Source organism: Pelodiscus sinensis, chromosome 19 (genome assembly GCF_049634645.1).
Source record: "Pelodiscus sinensis isolate JC-2024 chromosome 19, ASM4963464v1, whole genome shotgun sequence".
In the NCBI taxonomy this organism is placed as follows: Eukaryota; Metazoa; Chordata; order Testudines; family Trionychidae; genus Pelodiscus; species Pelodiscus sinensis.
Window position 1 is genome coordinate 3,272,883 of NC_134729.1, and position 24,182 is coordinate 3,297,064.

General features: G+C 58.2%; 1 protein-coding gene across 1 annotated transcript in view; it reads right to left on the reverse strand.

The window, feature by feature from the left end:
• The window catches only part of LRP1 (LDL receptor related protein 1), a 170,964-nt gene that overhangs the window by 100,727 nt on the left and 46,055 nt on the right, over positions 1–24,182 (reverse strand). The window contains 4 exon segments of the mRNA XM_075901813.1: positions 3,788–4,051; positions 4,751–4,879; positions 5,616–5,735; positions 14,206–14,343. Of these exon segments, the coding sequence (XP_075757928.1) occupies positions 3,788–4,051; positions 4,751–4,879; positions 5,616–5,735; positions 14,206–14,343 (651 nt within the window).

Here is a 24,182-nt window from a genome sequence, read left to right on the forward strand (position 1 = left end):
GTTGGCTCGTATTTAACTTGTGGTCCACTATGACCCCCGGATCCCTTTCTGCCGTACTCCTTCCTAGACAGTTGCTTCCCGTTCTGTGTGAGTGAAACCGATTGTTCCTTCCTAAGTGGAGCACTTTACATAAGAACATAAGAACGGCTGTACTGGGTCAGACCAAAGGTCCATCTAGCCCAGTTGCCTGTCTACCGACAGTGGCTAGTACCAGGTGCCCCAGAGAGGGTGGACAGAAGACAATGATCAAGCAATTTGTCTCCTGCCATCCCTCTCCAGCCTCTGACAAACAGAGGCCAAGGACACCATTTCTACCCCCTAGCTAATAGCCTTTTATGGACCTAACCTCCACGAAATTATCTAGCTTCTCTTTAAACTTTGTTATAGTCCTAGCCTTCACAGCCTCCTCTGGCAAGGAGTTCCACAGGTTGACTACACGCTGTGTGAAGAAGAACTTTCTTTTATTCGTTTTAAACCTGCTACCCATTAACTTCATTTGGTGTCCTCTAGTTCTTCTATTATGGAAACTAATGAATAACTTTTATAAATAACTAATAAATAACTTTGCATTTGTCCTTATTAAACTTCATCCTCTTTACCTCAGACCAGTGTGTCCAGATGAGTTTGAATTATGACCCATCCTCCAAAGCACTTGCCACCCCTCCCAGCTTGGTATCATCTGCAAACTTGATAAGCATCCTCTCTATGCCAACATTGAAATCGTTGATGGAGATATTGAACAGAACCGGTCCCAAAACAGACCTCTGCGGAACCCCACTTCTTATGCCTTTCCAGCAGGATTGTGAACCGTTAATAACTACTCTCTGGGGGTATGTCTACACTACCCTCCTAGTTCGAACTAGGAGGGTAATGTAGGCATACCGCACTTGCAAATGAAGCCCGGGATTTGAACTTCCCGGGCTTCATTTGCATAAGCGGGGAGCCGCCATTTTTAAAACCCCGCTGGTTCGAACCCCGTGCAGCGCGGCTACACGGGGCACGAACTAGGTAGTTCGAACTAGGCTTCCTAGTTCCAACTACCGTTACTCCTCATTCCACGAGGAATAACGCCTTTTATCCACAGAGTCCTGTGGACATCCACACTCTGCTTTTTCAAAAGAGAACGTCTAGACTCTCTGTCGACAAAGCGGCTTGCTTTGTCGACAGAACTGGCTGTAGTCTAGACGCTCTTTGTCGACAAAGCCTCTGTCAACAAAAGCCTGTAGTCTAGACGTACCCTCTGAGAACGGTTCTCCAGCCAGTTATGCACCCACTTTACAGTAGCCCCATCTACGTTGTATTTGCCTAGCTCATGCGAAACCGTGTCAACTGCCTTACTGAAGTCTAGGCATACCCCATCCACCTCTTCTCCCTTAGCCACAAGACTCGTTAGCCTATCAAAAAAAGCTATCCGATTGGTTCGGCATGATCTGTTCTTTACAAACCCATGCTGGCTGCTACCTATCTCCCTATTATCGTCCAGGTGTTTGCAGATGAATTCCGTAGTTACCTTCTCCATTATCTTCCCTGGCACAGACGTTACACAGACTGGTTTGCGGTTTCCTGGGTTGTTCTTATTTGAGAACACTTGGGCTGCGCGGAGGACGCCCCTGGAAAAACCAGGGCCTAGAAGGGGACAGCTGATCGACAAGGGGCTTGCGTCTCATTCAGCCAGGATCATTCTGAATTTTTTGCAGCGCAGGGAGCAGGTTCCAGGAGCCGTCCAAACCCAGAGGGACAATCTGCCAGGAACCCAGTGGTCAGGGAGTTTATTTTTCAAGGCAGATCGACACGGGGACAGGCTGAGACTTAACTGGCGTGAACCGTGTGCGGCTGGGGCCGCCACCCAGCAGATCCACAGACCAGCACACCTCCAAAGAGGCCGGTCCCAGCGGCGAACCCAAGCCCCAGATATTCCAGCCAGCTGTTCTTCCAGCCTACCACACAACTTTCACTTCCCTGCTACCGCGCGGCCAGTTCCTCCTTCGCGCTGCCTCACCCCCGTATCCCAAGGAGCTGACAGGGCGAGACGTGTGTGACCCTCAACGGGAAAATGAGCCCCCTGGTCGTGCAGCGGCTGTAAAGAGGAAGGATTTGCAGGGAGTCCTTTGGGATGGCTGAGACCTGACGAAGCAGGTTCCTTTCAGAGGCGCCAGCAGCGTCGTTGTGCAGAAATGCATCAGGGCGCTTCGCAGAAGAAAAAGTGAGCAGCAAGAGGAAACCAGACAGACCCACGTGCATGGGACCCTGCCAGCCGCAGCTGCCAGCCCTAACTTACCCTATCTCCCGCCATGCCGGGCACGCTAATCTTCCTGCAGAAAAACCACGGATGCACAGTGGCTATCAGCCCCAGACAGATGCCGCCTCTCCTGCCAGGACAGCACTGCCAGCTGGGGGACTAGTCCTTTTCAGCACGTTAGCATTGGCACGTCCCCCTTGGATGTTAAGGCCGCAGGCACCAGGGAACCCTGACTCCTGCTGTCAGTAGATAAGTGCCCCAAAGAAGCCGGTAAATAAAAGAGCCCCTAAGTGGATTTACAGCTCAGCGTCACGCTCCCGTGGGTAAGGACGGATCTCTCACACGTGTCCCCGCCTCGGCCCGCAAAGGAGCAGGAACACCAACAAAGCTTGGCATTAGATTTCAGCTTTGCATTTTTACAGGACCCAGGAACGATTTCTCCACAGAGAGTCCTAGCATCCCAGGGCTGGAAGAGACCTCAGGAGTCACTGAGTCCAGCCCCCTGCCCAAAGCCGGACCCACCCTGACTCAATCCGCCCAGCCAGGGCTTGGTCAAGCTGGGACTTAAACACCTCTAGGGATGGAGATTCCACCCCTCCCTCGGGAACCCAGCCCAGCGCTTCCCCACCCTCCTAGGGAAATCCTTTGTCCTGATTTCCAACCTTGACTTCCCCCACAAGGTTGGAAACAGGGAGGACGAGGGGCAAAGAGCTCTCCTGGCCCATTCGGAAACTTTCTGCCTCCGGCTGAGTGCTGCTGCAGCCCCAGCCGCAAGACCTGCCCCCACCCCGCCTGACCCCAGCGCCCCCCAGCTTGGGTGTTCTCCCCACACTCCTTGATCCCTCTCCTCACCCCCAGACTATCAGCCCCTAAACGCCGCTGCGGCCCCCCTCGGCACACCCCAGTCCACCCAAATAGCCGCGCCCAGTGGGGAAAGCAGCAGGAAACACACAGCAAGTTTTTGAGGCTGCAGCTGCCCCCCCCCCCCCGTGATGCCGCCAGCAACGACTCTCGTTACAGCTCGGGAGACGCAGTTTTAAATCCCAGCCTACCATCGGAGGCAGGTGAGGTAACCGACACCCGGGCCTCACGGACACACCAACAGCGACCGTCTGCCCCGACCCAAGCCCGCTGCGTCAGGGACAGACCCCTCCCGGGCCGCAGCATTTGACCTATTCACTGGACACGGTAAACAGGCGGCAGGAGGGGATCAAAGCAAAGAGCAGGCAGACGGAGCTGCAGGCCCTCGGGAAAAGCCGTTTGAAATCAACAACGTATTTTTCTACCCCCCCCCCCAAAAAAAAAGGTGGGGGCCAGTGTGAACTCGGGCCTCCACTCCTGAGCACGAGTCCTTAAAGATCCTGCGACCCCCCCCCCCCCCCCAGCTGGCCTGCACCAGCCTTTAAAGAGGCACAGACGTTTCTGGGCACTCTAGGCATGGGCTCGCTGGAGCAGGGGAAGGAGAGCAGGGGGAGGGAAGAGGCCAGAGCCCTGCGCTGGGGGGGGAGGAGAGTCGGGGGAGCAGGGGAGGCCGCGGCGGCCACTCACGGTGCAGGCTGAGGGAGATATTGATGGAGCGCTCCTCCACGAAGCCCTTCAGGTTGGGGATCTTGGCGCACTTGAGGATGGTCTGGGAGGCGCTGTCGCCCACGTGGACCCAGCACACCGTGTCCTCGATGTAGTTGAAGTCCATGGCCGTGGTCTGCTTGGTGCTGGTGGGGGTGATGTTGGGCACCGGGCCCCCGCTCAGGTAGGTGGCCAGGATGTTCTGGGAGTTGGCGATGAGCAGCACGGCCGGCCGGTCCACGGGCTCTGGAAGCAGGAGGGGAGAGTGGCCATGGAGGGAGGGTGGAACCCGCAGCAGGTTTCTGTGCAATCTGCAGCCCCAGCAGGGAGCTCCCAGCCAGAGCCATGCAAGAGGGAACGCGAGGGGTCGGCCCAACACGGCAGGAGGGCTTCTAAAGCAGGGAGCCCAGGAACCCACATGGGACCAGGGACACGAGACCGAGGCTTAAGACGTGGAGTCCTGATTCCCAACACCACCTGTGAAATGTGCGTGCTCCAGGGGGCCACGTGGCTTGGCACACGCTCCAGGCCCGCACACGCAGGCAGGAATTCCTCGCACGTGTGCTGTGGCCACTGGGTCACTCTGCACCCAGACACACACCTGGGTCACGTGTGAACACGTGCACACTCTGGGGCAGTGGGATGACTCTGCATGCACACGCACACCTGGTCACGTGCGAACACGGCAGGAGCACCGTACACGCTGTGGGGCAGCGGGGTGGCTCTGCGTGCACATGCATACCTGGTCACGTGCGAACACGCGGGAGCACCGTACACGCTGTGGGGCAGCGGGGTGGCTCTGCATGCACACACACACCTGGTCACGTGCGAACACGGTGGAAGCACCGTGCACACTCCAGGCAAGCCAGGTGGCTCTGCACACACCCCAGATCCTAAGCGCTGGCGCCAGCCGCAAGCCACGCCTTGCTGCTCAATGCCACCTACCGTTCTTGGCTTTGCAGGACCGGTTGTCGGGCTGCAGGAGGTAGCCCTCCACGCAGCTGCACGTGTAGGAGCCCTCCGTGTTGCTGCACCTCTGGCTGCAGGTCCCGTAGATGGTGCACTCATCGAAGTCTGCAGGAGGGGGCGAGAGAACAAGGCTGGTCCCACGGCTGCCTCTGTGAGCCAGAGCCCCACCTGTGCCCCAGAATCTCCCCCAGCGAATCCCACCGCCCGCCTGCCCAGGGCCTCGGCTGAGCCAGGGCAGATCCAGCCAGCGGAGAACCCGCCCCAGACCCAGGCAGCGGAGAACCCGCCCCAGACCCAGCCAGCGGAGAACCCACCTCAGACCCAGCCAGCGGAGAATCCACCTCAGACCCAGCCAGCGGAGAACCCACCCCAGACCCAGCCAGCGGAGAACCCGCCCCAGACCCAGCCAGCGGAGAACCCGCCCCAGACCCAGCCAGCGGAGAACCCGCCCCAGACCCAGCCAGCAGAGAACCCACCCAGCCCCGGGCCAGCCGTTCCAATGGACAGGGTGAACAATCTGAATCGCTCTTGCGCCCGCTGGCTCCCGCTCTGCCCTCAGGGCCTTTACCCTGCACTCAGCCTGCTCTTGAGACACCGAAAGGAAACACACGTCTCCCGGCTCCTGCGCCGAGGCAGCTTTGGCCGAGCAGGCGTCCTTCTTGCACTGGACCCTCACCCGCCCCCGCCCCCACCGGGGATGGTCCCATGCATGGTGCACGCCACTCCTGCCCCGCTGGTCTCCCCTGCCTGACACCCCTCGCTCAGCGCCCGCACTGGGGCAGGAGGGGGGCAGTGTAATCCACAGCGCTTGCCCATGCCGCCGTGCCCGGGCGCGACCCACCTTTGCAGCTCTTCCGGTCCTCGGCCAGCTGGAAGGAGCTGTTGCAGTAGCAGGTGGGGCCCACGAGCGTCGGGACGCAGTGGTGCTGGCAGCCCAGGGCCGAGCAGTTGGCCAGAAACTCTAAAGAAAGTAGGAGGGGGGAGTCAGTGGGCGCCCCAGACATCTGGGAACCACCGAGGGTCCTGCTGTCATTACCCCCCTCCCCTCAGTCCAAGCAACATCCCCATTCGCCCACCGTGGCCCTCAGCTCCCCACCGGCCAGAGGGGAATAAAGATCCGCTTATGGGCCTGCCAACCCTGCAGGCAATTCCAGCTCAGGCAGGCAGACCCGTGCGGCTTTTCCAGAGCACACCGGTGCAACGCAAGCAGCAAAATCCCCGCTGTGCCAGCTCCCCTTGGCGCCGCCCCCGTAGTCTCACCGCTGCCTGTGGCCGTGCGAGGCGGATCCACCAATACGTGCAGCAGGGACTACCTGTGCCGCGCAGGCACAGCCTTACCCTGCAAGCTCACAGGTTTGGCATGTATTTTTCTGGGAGCTGGAGGAGAATACAGCTGGGCTTTTAAAGACAGCAGGGTCCAATCTCCTTCACCCTGCACCTTGGACAGGTGCTTGCACCGGCGCTAGCCAAGAGCAGGAGGCGACCAGCCGAGCTGGGGTTTGCACCTCGCTGGCTTGATCAGAGATGCAAGACCAATATTTTCCTTCTGGGTTTGTACAGCACCCAGCGCAATGGGGCCTCGTTTCACGACTGCAGCTCAGAGGATGCAGAAGCCCTGGGCACATATAGCACACTAGAATCGGAAGGGGCCTCGAGAGTCATTGAGTCCAGTCCCCTGCCTTCACGGCAGGACCCAGCACCATCTAGCTCTGTCCAACCTGCTCTTAAATATCTCCAGAGATGGAGAGTCCACAACCTCCCTTGCTGCAGTTTAAGCCCTTTGCTTCTTGTCCTGTCCTCAGAGCTAAAGGAGAACAATTTTTCTCTCTCCTCCTTGTGATACCCTTTTAGGTACCTGAAAACCGCTGTCACGTCCCCTCTCGATCTTCTCCTTTCTAAACTAAACAAGCCCAGTTCTCGCAGTCGTCTCTCACAGCTCATGTTCTCTAGACCTTCCTCCTAGAAGGGCAGGGATAGCTCAGTGGTTTGAGCATTGGCTTATTAAACACAGGGTTGTGAGTTCAATTCTCAAGGGGACCATGTAGGGCAAATCTATCAGAGATGGTACTTGGCTCTGCCATGAGGGCAGGGGGCTGGACTTGATAACCTCTCAATGTCCCTTCCACCTCTATGAGATCAGTGTGTATTAAGCAGAGGGACTAGCTGAGCAGCTGCCTGGGGTGCTGACAGAACTGATAAGGGGGGGCTGCACCCCTTGCCCCGTCAATCAGGGCTGGCTTTAGGCCAATTCCTCTGAATCTGGCCCCACACCTGGAAGTGTGCCGTGGGAGGGGGCATTGGCCCTGGAGAAGGAGCACAGAGGCTTTTGTGCGCAGTCTCTTTAAAGAGGCTGTGAGTTTTCTTTGTGTGCTGGGTTGTTTTTTTGTTTGTTTTTGCTCAACCAAAATTTGGTTTGATTTGGGCCCAGTACTTCCTAAAGCCAGCCCTGACTTTAATCAGGCGCCCCCTATAGTATGGCACAAGTATGGCTCGGTCCGGCACTGGGTGCCCAGAACTGGACACAATGCTCCAACTGAGGCCTGATCCGCGCAGAGCAGAGCGGAAGAACGACGTCTCGTGTCTTGCTCACAACACTCCTGTCCATGCAGCCCAGAATCTGGTTTGCTTTTTTTGCAACAGCATCACATTCTTGGCTCATCTTTAGCTTGTGGTCCGCTATGACCTCTAGATCCCTTTCTGCCGGGCTCCTTCCTAGACAGCCACTTCCCAGTCTGTATGTGACACAGACTGTTCCTTCCTCAGCGGAGCTCTCTGCATTTGTCCTTATTAAACTTCATCCTGTTTACCTCAGACCATTTCTCCAGTGTGTCCAGATCAGTTTGAATTATGACTCATCCTCCAAAGCACTTGCCACCCCTCCCAGCTTGGTATCGTCTGCAAACTTAATAAGCATCCTCTCTATGCCATTATCTAAATCGTTGATGAAGATATTGAACAAAGCCGGTCCCAAAACAGACCCCTGCGGAACCCCACTTGTTATGCCTTTCCAGCAGGATTGTGAACTGTTAATAACTACTCTGAGAATGGTTATCCAGCCAGTTATGCCCCCACCTTATAGTAGCCCCAACTAAGTTGTATTTGCCTAGTTTATTGATAAGAAGGTCATGCCAGATCGTATCAAACTCCTTACTAAAGTCTAGGTATCCCACGTCCACTGCTTCTCCCTTAGCCACAAGGTGCGTTATCCTATCAAAGAAAGCTAGCTGATTGGTTTGGCATGATTTGTGCTTTACAAATCTATGCTGGCTGTTCCCTATCACCTAATTTTCTTCCAGATTAATTCCTTAATTACTTTCTCCATTATCTTTCCTGGCACAGACGTTAAACTGACTGGTCTGTAGTTTCCTGGGTTGTTCTTATTCCCCTTTTTAGAGATGAGCACTAGATTTGCTCTTTTCCAGTCTTCTGGAATCTCTCCCATCTTCCAAGATTTTTCAAAGATGAGAGCTAAAGTCTCAGCTCCCTCCTCTACCAGCTCCTTGAGTATTCTAGGCTGCATTTCATCAGGCCCTGGTGACTTGCAGACATCTAACTTTTCTAAGTCATTTTTAACTTGTTCCTTTTTTATTTCCCTCTTCCCACTAGCATTCACGATGTTGGGCATTCCTACATCAGACTTCTTGGTGAAGACCAAAACAAAGACGTCATTAAGCACCTCTGCTGTTTCCAAGTTTCCTGTTATTGTTTCTCCCTCCTCACTGAGCAATGAGCCTACCCTGTCCGTGGTCTTCCTCTTGCTTCTAATATATTTATAGAATGTCTTCTTATTACCCTTTATGTCTCCAGCTAGTTTGAGCTTGTTTTGTGCTTTTGCCTTTCTAATCTTGCCCCTGCACACCTGTGTTGTTTGCTTATATTCATCCTTTGTCATTTGACCAAGTTTCCACTTTTTATACGACTCCTTTTTGATTTCGAGATCATGCCAGATCTCCTGGTGAAGCCAGGACGGTCTTTTGCCATACTTTCAAGCTTTCCTAAGGAGTGGAATAGCTTGCTTTTGGGCCCTTAATAATGTCCCTTTGAAAAACTGCCAACTCTTCAGTTGTTTTTCCTCTTAGTCTTGCTTCCCAAGGGACCTTACCTACCAGCTCTCTGATAATGCCAAATGTGTCCCAATGCCATGAGACCAGAATCAGCCCGGAGACTGAGCAGCACACAGGTAGAACACAGGGGCGAGCAGCCCTGCCTGTGAAGGGAAGCGGCGAGGGAAAGAGAGGGGAAGCCGTGCTGGAGGGAATTTGATCCTGAAATACGAGTCACATTGTCTCTACCCGCAGCTGCATGGCTCAGCGCTTCCTATTGAAAGGATCAGCCACAAGAGACAAGGAGCAGGAAACCTAACGGCTGCCACGCACACCCAGAGCACACTAGCATCTCTCCTCGACCAACGGTCACTTCCCCAACAGAGCTGCGCTGGGCAACACACTCAGCCCCCCGGCATGCTGCAAACCAGCATGCAAGGATGAAAGCAGCGTGTGACAGGAGTGCATGGAAGGCAGGTGAAGAGAAGCCAGCGGCACTTGAAAGCAATGTTCCCTCTAATTTTTCCCATCCTGTGCAGAATAAATTTTGTGCTGTGCACCAAGGCATGTGCAGATGTGCACCACCCACAGAAACTGGGCACCAGGATGGCCACCCGAGCGCTCAGCTGGCAGGGCACACTGGTGGAGAGGCATCTGCACTGATCCTGAGGAAATCCAGGTTCTTGCTCTGGGCCTGGGCTCTTGCTGCCTGGCCCGCAGAGAAATGTCAGCCCTGCTGTGTGTGTTCACCTGCTCGCACATTCTCCACGCAAGCCAGGACTTCCTGCTGAGTGGGAGCAGGACACGCCCTGCCATATGGAGTGAAGAAGCTAAAGGGAGCGAGTCTCCTCTGCTCTTGGTTCCCCCTTATCCTTGGTCACCTCCACTGACAACCCAATGCACACAGCTCGGCCATGGGGCATGCAGGGTGCTCCTGGGCAGACAGGCAACAGGGGAGCCTCCCATTGTTCTTCAGCAGGGGAGGCTCCCTTGTTCTCAGAGGGGAAAGGGCAGGGGTGGGGCACGTAAGGCCTGGGGGCCGAATCCAGCCCTCCAGGCTCTACCTCCCCCACCAGCATTGAGGAACCAGAGCCGGCACTCCAGCCCTGCAGCCCCCCATGGGGCAGGAGATGGCAGAGGCGCCCCGAGGCTCATGGGCCGAGCCCAGAGCCTCAGGTAAGCCTGGAGCTGGATCCGACCCGGGGATCTGCCTGGAAGGGGGAGGAAGCGATTCCATGCTCTGCTGCTCTCCCCCTCCCCCCACAGCTGGGGAAAACAGTGCAGATTTCACCCCCCAGGCACGTTGCTAAAGCGCCCACCTGCCTCCCACTCCCCAGGGCGCAGAAGAAGGCTGGGCTGGATGGAAGGAGCACGGTCCCGTCCTGACGGACCCCGTTAGGCTACCGAAGGGAGGGGGAATCTACAGACTTCCACGCAACCCCCAGCCCCTTTATCCATGCCCCATGTGGGCCAGAGCTCTGCCCCAGGCCCCCAGGGGGTCTGGAGGACTGCGAAATGCTTTGAGAGCAGCTGACTTCTCAAAGGGCAACTAAAATGATCAGGGTTTGGAACGGGTCCCATATGAGGAGAGGTTAAAGCGACTGGGACTTTTCAGTTGAGAAAAGAGGAGACTGAGGGGGGATATGATAGAGGTCTTTAAAATCATGAGTGGTGTGGAGAGGAGGAATAAAGAAAAGTTATTTATTAGTTCCCTAAATAGAAGAACTAGAGGACACCAAATGAAATTAATGGGGAGCAGGTTTAAAACTAATAAAAGAAAGTTCTTCTTCACACAGCGCGTAGTCAACCTGTGGAACTCCTTGCCAGAGGAGGCTGTGAAGGCTAGGACTATAATAGAGTTTAAAGAGAAGCTAGATAATTTCATGGAGGTTAGGTCCATAAAAGGCTATTAGCCAGAGGATAAAATGGTGTCCTTGGCCTCTGTTTGTCAGAGGCTGGAGAGGGATGGCAGGAGACAAAATTGCTTGATCATTGTCTTCGGTCCATCCTCTCTGGGGCACCTGGTGTTGGCCACTGTCGGCAGACAGGATACTGGGCTAGATGGACCTTTGGTCTGACCCAGTACGGCCGTTCTTATGTTCTTATGACCTCACATACCACACAGGAACAAGGTGTGACTACTGCACACACCCAGTGCGAGTCTCTCTCATAATGTGGGCTAGAACGGGGGCTCCAGGTTAGCAACATTTGCCTGGATTGAGGCCGGGGCGGGAGGCCAGCTGCCGGCCTATTGATAGGGAATTGTGTCAGAGCATCTGGGTCTGTGACAAATTTGTCTTCAACCGTCTCTCTGTGGCAGGGCAGGACAACTGCCTGCGCCGAGAAAGAAAGCAACTTTTCCAGGAAACCTAGAACTCACCCTTCCCCTGCCAGACCTAGCTCACACCCCCACCTCTGGGCCATGCCCCCTAGCACAGGGGTGCCTTGTCTGGGTGCAAATTCACTGAGCTAGGCCAGGCCAAGCAGCCTTCGCCGTCCACCCCCGCGCTACACAGAGAGCTGCCGGGCCAAAGCAAAGCAGTGTCCCCAGCAAACCCGGCCCCGATAAGATAGGCTTCCGCGACCCAATTAACACACAAAAGGGTGGGGAGGGAGGCTTTGTGGCGGCATGGACGCTCCATTGTGGGAAGCCGAGGCGCTCTCCAGCCCACAAAGGTCTCTTTGTTTGGGGTTTTTTCCCCCTTCTCCTGCCCAGCGCGGTGGCTCGAGAGCGCAAGGCCCCGACGAACTCGGGTCTGTATCAAATCTGCCTGCAAAAAACTCGACCCGTGAACGTTGCCAAGCTGAGGAGATCTGGCTGGTTCCCCTTCCTGAGTCCTCATGACGAAACGCAGCCCACGCGCGGGCCAGCTAGCGCCAGGAGTCAAACAACAGGGCGGAACCTGCCCCCTCTAGGGGGCACTGGCTCCCGTTCTGCCCCGGGACAGGGGACTGGCTGGCACAGTGGGGGAGGGAATGGGGCACCGAGGGGGGGGGCAGTCCCCTCTAGGGAGCGCTGGCTCTGATCCAGCCCCAGGACAGGGTATGGGGCAGGATCTGTCCCCTCTAGGGGGCACTGGCTCCAATCCTGCCCCGGGACAGGGGACTGGCTGGCACAGTGGGGCAGGGAATGGGGCAGGGCCTGTCCCTTCTAGGGGGAACCGGCTCCCGTGCAGTCCCAGCGTGGGGGGCTAGCTGGCATAGCGTAGGGTGGGGAAGGGGGAGGCAAAGAGCCAGCCACTTCCAATCCCCGCAGGCTGTCAGGGACCAGAGCTACCATCCCTGACCCCAGCTCCCTAAGGACCCACCGACTAGCGCCCGTCTCAGCAGCGCAACCCCAAGCCCCAACACCGGGCGCCGGGCTGAGCTCCACAGCGGGGGTAGGACGCCGGGGGGGGGAGGGTTCGAGTCACAGGCAAGACAGTTAACTTGCAAGTCAATTCAGGGCTGAAGAAGAGCAGGGGGGAGAGAGCGCACAATTCCTCCCCTCCCCCACAGCTCCTACAATCCTCCCCCCCCCCGAACCCCCGAAAGCCACATCAAAGCCAGACAGGAAATTTGACAACCTCTGACACCAGGCCACTTGGCGGGGGCACCGGCTCAGAGCAGGGGAGCGAAGCGTCCGGATCTCCTCCGCTTTGTTACAGAAGGCTCAGAGGTCGGGGCCAGGAGGGGAGGGGGTGACTCTCACCCCCACATCGGGGGAACTTAACCCTCAGGGAAGGTCCCACCTGACGCGTGGTGAGGAGGCCGCCCTGGCCCAAGCACCCAGCTACAGCCCCAACTAAGCAGGTGGATTTAAACCCATGACTGGGAAGGAGAGTCCGGGGCGCCGGGGTGACTTTTTTTTGCAGGGAGTGAAATGGAAGTCAGTCTGGTGTCCAGTGAGAACTTTTACCGGTGTCACGCTGCCAGCCCCTCGTCTGGGCACAGATCCACCAGACAAACGATGCTTCCCCCGGGAATCGCTCACAGCCCCATGTCCCTGCATAGCACCGGCCGGCGGAGGTTTGTGGCACCACGTTATGGGCCCTATCGGCGGCCGGAGGAGCCACATTGCTGCGACCGTTTCTGATCTACCAACCACAGCGCAGGGCCGGCAAAGGAAAGCCATTTGCTGTCCTTGGCACGGCACATGCCTGGCGCTTGCATTTTGTGGCCGCATGGCGGGGGTCGCAGCCCGGCCGACGGCCCCCTGGCTGGCTCGCATGCAGCGGGAGAGGCGCCCTTTCCCCTGGCCAAAATGGCACGGTCTGCTCGGGAGCCCGTTCTACACCTCCCGTGCTCTGTGGGCGCACGTTTACTAAGCCGTGGGGGCAGCCGACTCGCCCACAGGCTGGCAGCCTGCTTGCTGATGGCAGATGATTTTCGGGATTTGCAGGTGGCCCATCTTTGCTACCTGCTGGACTCCTGGGCTGGGGCCTCGGCTTCTTTCCCAGCCTGTCTCTCTTCCCTTCCTCCGCGGACTTTGCCCCTCATGGGGTGGGGAGGGGAGGGTTGCTTGGGCACAGCCGGTTGGAGGAGAATGTTAGGCAGCTAGAGATCATCCCAAAAATCACCCCGGGGTTTAGGAGCGTGTGGGAATCGTGCATCTAAATCCCCTAGACAAAAGCATCAGCCCCTTAGCTTGTCATCTCAGGCCCAGGGGAAGAGGAATTATTGGAGCAGAGATCAGAAGTAGAGGCCCCGAGGGCTCCTGGTTCAGGCCTAGGAAACCCGATTCCTAGCCCCAGCTGTGCCTTCGACCAGCCCTGGGACCTCAAGCAAGGCCATCGCCTCACTGGCCTCAGTTTCCCCACCGTTCAGGCAGGGATAACAGGCCTCCCATGGCTGGGTGAGGATAAATACTCTAAAGAGGGTGAGGGGCTATGGGGCTAGAAGAGGGCTCAAGAGGTGCAGAGTAGCTGACTGCCGTGGATCCCGCCGGCCCGACGAGATTGACAGAGCCACCCGATAGGACCCCACCCTGCTGGGCCAGCCCTGGGCTCCCCCACCCCCAGCACAGCCCTGCTGGTGCCCTTCCATCCCAGCCCAGCGCCCCCCTGCTATTCCAGCTCTACCCCCCACCCCCCGCACAATTCCAGCCCTGCTGGTGCCCCGCCATCCCAGCCCAACACCCCACTGCTATCCCAGCGGTGTGCGTCTCCTGCCCAGGACCGTGCGAGGCATTTGCACAGGAGCACGACCAGGGACAGCTGCCGGTGAGCCCGGTGCCCACCCCGGGCGGGCGATAGAACCACGCCGGAGCAGCTGTCCCGGCCGCAAGCGGCAGCCCGACGCGCGGCAGCGGCTCTGGGGATGTCCGATCTGAGCCGTGCGCCCGTCATGGGCCCGGCCCGGGGGTGCCGAGAGCCGGCGCGGCCCTGCCCGAAGGTCTCCACTCCCTACCCCGGCAGTGCGGGCCCTCGTCCGAGCCGTCGAAGCAGTCGTGGGCGCCGTTGCACAGCTTGCTCATGGGGATGCACAGCTCCGCCCCCAGGCAGCTGTGTTCGTTGGGCTGGCACCGGGACACCTTGCTCTGCGGACCTGCAAAGAGCAGAACACAAGAGTCAGCCCGGGGGGTGGGGAGGGACCAGCACCAGGAGCTGCTGCAGGGACCGGGGGCCGCGGCCAGGCCCAGCCCACGCAGGCACCGAGAGCCCAGCCCCTGAGAGCCTCCCGGACCCCTCCCCGCCTCTAGGGGCCCAAGGCTCGCTCCCAGGGAAAGCAGCCACATGGGTGGCCCCAGCTGGGCTCCAGAGCGAGGGGACAGACCCGCTAGATTCCAGGATCCCATGCAGGGCCCCCCGGACCCCGCTAGGGGTGCAGACGCCCCCCTGCACTCCAGGCCACACCCCACCCCTTTCCCCAAGCAACGCTGGGAGCCGACTGAGCGGAGTGGGCTGGGCCGGGGGGGTCCGGCTTCCTGCCGCCGCTGACGAGTGCAGGGGCGCGTCCGACCCCTGCTCCCAGCGCCAGGCCCCCCACCAACCCCTCAAGCTGTCCTTCGCCCACGCTCCTGCCCCCCCGCTGTGCAGGGCCTGAACCGTCCTACGGACGCCGGGCCCCTCGCTGCACGGGCGTCTAAGCCGATATTTCACCCCGGTAAGAAAACAACCCCCCGTTCCTACAGCGCAGCGCCCCTCCCGGACAGCCAGCCCTGCCTCCTAGACCCCCGTCCCACGACACGACCGGCCCGGCAGCCGGCTCCTGCCCAGAGTCCGGGACGCCGAAGCTGCCAGGCGCAGGGCGGGATGGGCCCATGCGCAGAGCTCCAGACACGGCAGGTCCCGCCGCCCCCGCAGGGGAACTGGGCAGGAAAGGGGACCCCGGGGGGAGAGGCGGCACCCAGCCATGGGCGTCTTGTGTCGCTGCGGGGGTGGGGCAGCGATGCCAGGGGCTGGAGCCCCCCCGGGCTGCACGGCCGTCAAATGGTTTAAGCCAAGCTGGGATGTAGTGGGGGGGGCTGTCTGCTCTGTCCCCCGGGGTCCCCCTGTGCTGTGATGTGTGATTCCCTCTGACTCACCCACATGTGGATTGGCCCAGACACCTAGACCCAGCCAGACCAGATAAGAAGGCTCTTCCCAGGGGGAGAGAGGAAGGGAAGGAGGGAGAGATGAACACCAGGTTTTGGGGGAAGGGGCAGTTGCTGGCTGGCAACCATGAAGGAAACAGCGGAAGCTGAGGGTTTGGGGGGGGCAAAGGACCCCCTAACCCAAGGGGGCTGAGGCATTCTGGCCCTGACTCCTGTAACCACATCACGTCTGTGCTGGGCTGTGTCCTGGAGGAGCAATAAACCCTCCATTCAACTAGCTGGCGGAGCCTGTTCTCGCTGCTATGGGGGCGCAGGATCAGGGGGGACCCCGACCCGCCGTCACACAAGCACCCAGCGTCTCCGGAGAGGGTCCCTCAGTAGCTGTCCCGCTGTGGTCACGCTCCACCTCCCTCCCCCAACAAGCTTTATGGAAATTGGCTAATGAATATGCATAACTCGGAGAGGCCCACGAGTCATGTGACAGATCATTCCTACAGTAGCCATCTGCTGCCTGGCTCTGCTCTCTTTCCACGCACGGATCCTTCTTGCACGTGACGCCGCAAAGGGGACACTGTTTGTGAGTCCAGGCGTGCGATCGAGGCCGTTAGTGGTGCTCCGGAAACGTAAGGGCTCAGGGCTCATGCCAACGAGCCAGGAATAGCTCTGGTTTTCCTGTAAGTCTGGAGCGTGGTTGGTCCCGCCAGGACATGCGGCCAGGCCCTGTGGCACTGGACCCATCTTGGATCGGGCACTTTTCCACTCAAGGGTGGAAAACAAAGCACAAACAATTCCTGCCTTGCCAGAGCTGCACCACACTCACCACCCAAGATGCTGCTGGCAACAAGGGATGTAAGAAAGCAGCCAAATATTTGACTAGACGGTAAGCCTAGGCTTGTTGGGCAGTCAAGTCCCCCATCCCCCCTCCCTCCCCCGCTGCTGCCTCTGATACAGAGGCAGCAGAGGGGGCGGGGAGCAGGAGCCAGTGCTACGGGAAGCCAGCTTAAAAGCTGGCGCCCCAAGACGGCATAAAAGTTGGCGTCCCCCAGCAACGTCTCCACAGTGCCACCTGCCCCCTCCACGGCAGCAGTGCGGGGGCAGAGGCAAGAGAGGCGGCAGCAAAGCGGCCGCTAGCGGTGAACACAGGCTGCTCTGGCAGCAGCCCCTGTCCGCAGGGGGTGGGGAGGGTGCCCCAGCTCCCCACTGGGACCCCCCGCGGACAGGGACAGCTGGTCCGGGCGCAAGCCAGGACTGAGCAAGCGCAGCTCAGTCCCGGCTCACACCGGGGCTGGGAGCTTCCCCTGCAGTTTCCACATAGGAGTCAGGCTGCCTGCACGTGCAAATTGTATCGACTGCACAATTAGCCAGTTACCCGCCTCTTAACGTCCTTACTGGCAACATCTAAGCCTGAACAGGGCAAGGACCGGGCCCCAAAGAGGATGAGAACGACGGTCAGGGTAAGAACTTGCACGTAACCAGTTTCTCAGTGTTAGGAGCAGCTGGCGGGTTTTCTTTGTTATGGCGCGGGAACGCACTTCGATCGGTTTTCACTCCCAAGCACTTAAACCTGCTTTTTATATTGAATAAAACCACTTTTGCTTATTACCCAACCCAGCGTATGTGCCTGGTACCTGGGGGGAGCCGCAGACGAGCATTTCTCTCCGCCATCGAGACGAAGAAAGCTCCTGAGATGTTCGCGCTCTGTGTACGACTTTTACGCAGAGTGAGACGGGCTGATTTGGGGGGCTGGCCCCCTTTTGGGGGGTTGTATTCTTGGGGGTTGTCAAAGGCCGGATCCCTGAGCCCCTCGAGGGCGGAGCTGGTTCAAGGGGCATGTAGCTCTGTGGGGGAGCTGGTACCCCAATTCTGCACCTTGGCTGGGGGAGACCAGAGCTGCTGGCCCAGCAGGACAGGGTGGTGGGCGCCCCAGAGTGCCGGCTGGCAGGCTCCACGGTATGAGACAGCCCCTAGGGGACCCCTGGGATCCAACATGCATTCTTATCGGTTACTCGACTATTCTGTAGTCTGTGCACTCCGGCTCCACTCCCGCGGAGCCCCCTGCCTCTCTGGGCTGCTGGATCAGAGGCAGCAGCGTGGGGTGCCAGGTGAGAGCTGGTTTACGAGGGGAGCCAGTTTAAAAACCAGCTCCCCTTGTGGCCTGACTGCTTGTCACCCTCTGATACAGAGGCAGCAGCGTGGGGTGGCAGCAGCCCCTGTCCAGGGGGTCGGTCTGAGCTCCCTGACCCAGCACGAGCTGGACTGAACCAGGCTGCCTGCCTGGCTCATAATATGCTTAAAATGCAGAGCCGCAGCAGGGGTAGCCAGGACTGAGCCGCTAAACCTGCTAAAAAATTTACTGGCAATGGCGGGGGGGGGGGGGGGGGGGGAATGCATGTCGCCTATCGCATTCACCTCTAAGCTTTTGCTTATCGGTTCATTTGTTAATCGACTCCCCTGTTACGTCCCTAGTCTCCATTTTGCAGAGCAGCAGCTTGGTGCTTTGCCCCCACAGAGGCGGTCCCTGTCCCAAGCAGGCTGCGGTCTAGCCCAGGCAGAAAGGGTACGCGGGGGGACAGGATAGGGACAGCCGTCAAGTTCCAAGTTCAGAGGAAGAAGGGGTAACGTGGGAGGGAGATGGATGAAAGGGGACGTGACATCTCTCTGGGGTGAGACACCAAGCACTGGCGTTTCCCCGCATCGGAGCATGACTTCTGCAAGCCACTCTGGCCCTCTACCCAATCTAGACGCGCTTTTCCGCAAAAAGGCCCCAATCGCCATTTTCGCGATCGGGGCTTTTTTGTGGAAAACAAATCTGAGCTGTCTACACTGGCCCTTTTGCGCCAAAGTTTGGCGCAAACGGACTTTTGCCTAAACGGGAGCAGCATAGTATTTCCGCAAGAAGCACGGATTTCTTACAGTCGGAAGTCAGTGCTTTTGCGGAAATTGAAGCGACCAGTGTAGACAGCTGGCAAGTTTTTCCGGAAAAGCGGCTGATTTTCCGGAAAAACTGGCCAGTCTAGACACAGCCGACCTGTTTAGCACAGTTCCTAGGCGGAGGCCTTCGCATATCTCCCTTCCCTCTCGGCTTGCTCGCACAGGCCCCGCAACAGCAATCAAATCGCTCAGCGACTTGGTAGGGAAGTTCAACCCCAATGTGAGAAGCTCCCAGCTAACAGCAATCCCCAGGTTCCCTCAGAAAAGCCCTAGGCTCAGCATAATTGCAAATTAAGGGTTAATTAGCCATGTTTCCAAACAGGCCAAGGAAAGCACACAGTCCATCCGTCAACCCTGCTCCCCCCTGCCCATTACATCCCTGTGGAAAGAACAGATCAACTACTTATCGCAAACGGGGCAGGATTAATTTACAAGCCACTCCGGTTCCCTTTCAACCACATTCGCTCGTTAATAAACGAGCCAATTTATTACATGTGACAAGCTTGTGGTACACCCCAAAGGGCTGCGTTAGACATGAATTTTTAACCTCGAAAAAAACCACTTTAAAAGCAGCAATTCTTTCCCCCACCAGCGCAGCCTGTAATTGATTTGGCACCAGCCCAAAATCACACACAAACGGGGAAAAGCTACAAGTGAACAGATAAGAGGGCACCGAGTGAGAACCGGCGACTGACAAGCTGCATGGCTGGAGCGTCAGATACGGAAAGGACCATAAAGATAAAACCCACTTGTCTGATTCCTGCTAGTGCTGAGAAGATCCCAGGTTAAAGCCACAACCCCGATTCTTATTTAGCATTGGAGTGGTGGCCCCAGGCTGGGATCAGGCCCCCCAATGTGCCAGGTGCTGTACAAACACAGCAGAAAGAGACAGCCCAAGTCTCCAGGCGCTCCCAGCCTAAGGCTGGCACACAGGGTTCATACAACCGTGATGGCCGGGGGGCGGGGGCGGTTTCCATAAAAGAGCCCTCCTCCCCCATGCAACCCCAAGGGAAAGAGTTGGGACCAGGGATAGCAGGAGGCAGGACCCTGGGATGAGAACCCAGGCGTCCAGACTCTCCCTTTCTCATTCCCCACCCCACCCCCGCGCTGTACCCACTAGGTGGTGGGGCACTTCCCTCGGCTGAAGCCGATCTGCCACGCCCCACGGCGCTGCCCGCTTTACACCAGAGCTGGTCGCATCTCCTCCCCGAGCGTTAACAGGGCAAGCCTACACAGAGACTGGCTGGGAGCGAGGGTCTGCAGCAATCCCTTAGGGAGGTTTTATTAGCCTGGCTTCTCATTAGCGCGTTCCTTTTGGTGACCAGCACCGCTCTGCCAAGGCACCTTTATCAGCGCCTCCCCGACTGCCTCACACAGGAGGTCAGCAGGCTGGGCCTCCGCGCTGGGGAAACTGAGGCATGGGGCGGGTCTGTGACGGCAAAGCCAGGATTTGAACCCAGCTGCCCCGGAACCAGTCCAGTGTTCTAGCCTCTAGGGCCGAGGTGGGAACTTTTCAACCCCCGCGAACCCACAGAAAAATCAATCGGGCAGAGGGCAGCAGGAGCTCCCCATTGAAGGGGGGAGGAGCCCTGAGCCCCGGGGGCTGGATCCAGGCAAGCCGGGGACCGCATCTGGCCCCTGGGTTTTAGGTTCCCCACCCCTGCACTAGGATCTAAGCCCCATTTCCCCCGTATTAGGGACATAAAATCCTGCTTAGTTAACTGGTTAAACGTTAAGTTTAATCGATTAAACAGGGCCGGGGGGGGGGGATTGCAGCCCCCCCATTCCCCCCCCCACCGGTTAACTGTAACCATCCCTACCCCGAACCGAGCCAGGGAGAAGATGCACCAAAAAGGGATTTAGGCTCCTACGACCAATTGAACTTTTGAAAAAAATCGGACCCCTCCCCTACACAGGAGAGGTGGAATACTGTAGACAGCTCAGCTGCAAAGCCAGCCAGAATCCCTATGCACATCCCTGGGTGTGCACGAGGGCAGCTGCGGCAGGGGCAGGCGGACACGAGGCAAAAGCCACAGCCGCCTTACGTGCAAGGCGACTCACAAGGGCAAACGGGACGCCGCAGCCGGGCCAGGTCCTCCGCTGGGGTAAACCAGCCAGGAAAGTCACATAGGATTTGCCCCAGAGAAGTGGTGCGCACGCACACACGTGTGCGCGCCCCACGGAGGCGGTGTCTCATGAAGAGTTTAACGTCCCTAGCGACCACGGGTCTCACTTGGGGCCCACTCAGGGAAGTCTTCCCTGCAGGTCAGCTCAGGGTGTAACCTGATTTTTGCCCCTAACGCTCCACTCCCCGTGCACTCACAAACATCTCTCGCACAAGTTAGTGAAATGCCAGCTGGCCAGCGGGGAGGGTCTGAAGGTGACAGGCGGCTGCGGTGGAGCTGGGCTTTACAGTGCAGCACGGCTGAGGATGCGTCTCCCCTGGAGGAGGGGTGGGTCTGTTCTCCACCTGCGGTAGCTGACTTAAAACAGCGATGAAGATGCAGTCTCGTGGGTGACCAACCCAGGTGCCCTGCAGGCGTGAACTTACCCCGCCCACCTCAGGGGTGGCTTTAACCCCAGCCCACGGGGCACCAAGAGGGCAGGCCCCCGCCACCGTGTCTGGGAGGCCACATCACACAGCGCTACGCTAAGCCGCAGGAAGCGCCTACAAAAGGCTCCAGAGCAGAGGGCGTTTCCCCGCTTCCCAGGTCGTTCTATTTATTGACGTTGGGCTTTAAAAGGCTCCTGCTTATCTGCAGCCAATTCGTAAAATAAACGGAACAGGGCCAAGCCCAGCCAGCTCCTGGCCACGAGCCGCAGTCAGCCAATCGCCCTTTTTTCTGAACTCCCCACCGCGCCCCAGCAGGGCAGGAGAAGGGGAGGCCCATTATACGGCGCTGCACGGACGCAAGGGGGTCACTCCAGCGCGTCTCGGGAAGGCGCTCTGTGCCGACAGCAGAGAACTCTCCGGCTGGCACCAAAAAACCCACCTCGGCAAGAGAAGCTCCCCCACCGGCACAGCACCGTGCACACGGAAGCTTACGCCGGCGGAATGCACCCCATGCAACGAAGAGGCAGCTGGTGTAAAACACACCAAAGGAAGTTCTGCGTCATAGTCAACCTGTGGAACTCCTTGCCAGAGGATGTGCTGAAGGCTAGGACTTGAACAGGGTTCAAAAAAGAGCACAATAGATTCATAGAGGTTAGGTCCATGGATGGCTATTCACCATGATGGGTAGGAATGGCGTTCCTAGCCTGTTTATCTGGAAATGGGTGACAGGAGGGATCATGTGAGGATTCCAGTTGTGTTCTCTGCCTCTGGGGTACCTGGTGTTGGCCACTGTCGGCAGACAGGACACTGGGCTAGATGGACCGTTGGTCAGACCCAGTCTGGGCGTTCTTATAAATTTAGTTCACTGGGGGAGGTGGATAATCACACCCCTGTGTGATGTATATTTTGCCGACAGATTGGAGGGTAGATAGAAGCTGAGTTTTCTCTGATGGGGAAGTGTGAGGGGGGGATTAAGCTCATATCTACACTGTCTTTTGAAGGAGTAATGAGCTATTAAGTGCCAAAGATTCCCAGTTTGCGACCAGGGGTCACATTCTTTCCTCACTCTCGTGGGAATATTAGAACAGCTAGCTTGGGGGTTCGTGCCACCAGCAAGTCACATGCTAGTCCACAGCATGACAGGCCCCGCCCTCCCCCACCGAGAGTGGGCGCTGTACAACGAGGAGATGTATGTAGGGCACGTGTCCATGACCTGTCAAGATCCTCACTGCTGAGCTGAACAAGGCGTGTAAAATTGGCGGGTGGCACCACACCGGGAGGGGCCGCGAGGACAGAGTCGGAAACCCAAAAGGACCCCGATGAACTGGAGACTGGGTCTGAAATCGACATGGTGACACGTAATACGGACAAATGCTCACTCAAAAGCACAGGCACCAACAGGGGACTGACTCGCCAGGCAGTCGTACGGCTGACACGGACCAGCGCTGACAGCGGACCGTGTGCTGAACCAGAGATGTGACACACTTGTGAAATAAGACAATGGCCTTCCGGGGTGTTGTACGTGAGACAGGGTGGAAGACGCCTCGCTCTACTATGCACGGGTGAGGCCTGGCGGGAGCTGCCCTTTAAGAAAGATGTGGACAAATTGGAGAGAGTCCAGAGAAAAGCAACAAAAACGATCCAAGGCTGAGAAAGCCGAACCTGCGAGGAGAGGCTGGAAAAACGGCACGTTTAAGTCTTGACAAACGAAGACTTGGGGGAGGACCCAGGATCTGTCTTCAGCTCTGCTAAGGGTGACCGAGCGTTCTCCATGTGGAACGAAGACAGGACGAGCCGCGAGGGGCTTCGTCGGCAGCGAGACAGAGCCAGGTTAGAACTTTGGAAAACTTACAAACTCTCGGGGGAGTGAGGCTCTGGCTTTGAGCCATTGGAGGCGTTTGGCTGGACAAAGCCAAGTCAGGGCTGGTCCAGGTAACCTGGCCCTGCCTTCACAGGGGGCTGCATGAGCCGGCCTCTGAAGATCTCTTCCAGCCCGACAGTGCTTGGATTCTAGGACACCGAAAACACCGAGAAACGGGGGCAGGAAATGGAGGCACAGAGAGGGGAAGAAACTTGCCCAAGTTCAGTGCCGGAGCTGGGAATGGGACTCAGGTGTAAATGTCACTTCACCGCTCTACCCGCTAGACCGCCCTGCCCCGCGTGCTGTGGAATTGTTTATACTGACAGACGAGCAGCCGAGAAGCCGCGAGAGGAAGGCTGGAATGCTCATTTATCTCATGGCTTTGCCCCAGGCGACCCAGCAACTCAAGGGCAGACTGGGAACCCTGGTGTTGTGTGTCCCAGCCCACACATGACACAACTCACCCCTGTTCCCCCCAGCCAGTTCAAGCCCTCCACCCCGGCTGCCTGCCCGAGAGCGAAGGGCAGTTCACTCGTCGTAATTCTGAGAAAAATCAAGCTCTTTTCCTAGAAGAAGGAAGCCGCCAAGGAAGAGCTGGTTCCTGATCTTTCTTCCTCCAAGAAGTCGCCCGGCCAGCTGCACAAAGTCTAACCAGTCAAGCGACTACACGCAAGGGCGTCTGGCTACGCGCAGAGAAGGGGTCTCCGGCAGGTCTCTGCAGAGGATTCTCCGCCGGCAGCCACAGTTGTATCCCGGAAGCGACGACTCAGTGAACGGGGCTGGAAGAGCGAGGCTGTGCGTGTGCTCACAAACGCACCGACGGGTGCAAAAAAGGCCTGGAAGGGGAGCGCCACGAGCCTGACGCCACTTAGTGTCTTTGTCCTGACAGGCACCTCTGCGCCTGAGCTCACCGCAAGCACCGCGCCGGGCGGTGGCTCGCAACCACTTCCTGCTACCAACCCCGGGGAGAGGGGGGACGAGTCTCAGGTCTGAGCACGGAGGGGGAGGGAGGGGGTGAAGCAGCGGCACCAGGCTGTGGCAGGGGAGCGAAGCTTTTCACCCCCCCCTCGCCAGAGCCTGGCTTGTGGCAGATGTGCGGCATGGGGAGGGTCGGGCTGCCGGGTACCCCTCGCGGCTCTGCCCTGTGGCATCTCTAGGGGAACCTGCCATGGCCCCCTCCTCTTCCAGCAGCCGCGGCGCAAATGAGCAGCCTCGGCGTTTGTAACGGCGACGCTCTGCTGAGCACGGTTTAGACCTCCTCCCCCTCCACGTCTCAGGACTCTGGCCAGTGGTTCCGGCCGCTCTCCTGGGGCTGCAGTCACGCCCGGGACCGGCAGAGCACCCCCACCTAGACCCTCACATCTCAGCTAGCCCATTCCTAGCCTTGGGGACGGGCTGTCAGCCAACTCGGCGCCCCCCAGGGTAAGCGAGGGCAGCTCCACGGCTGCTCTAACAGGTTACAAAGGGTTTCCCCCGCGGCTGAGCATACCCATGCACCAGGGCGC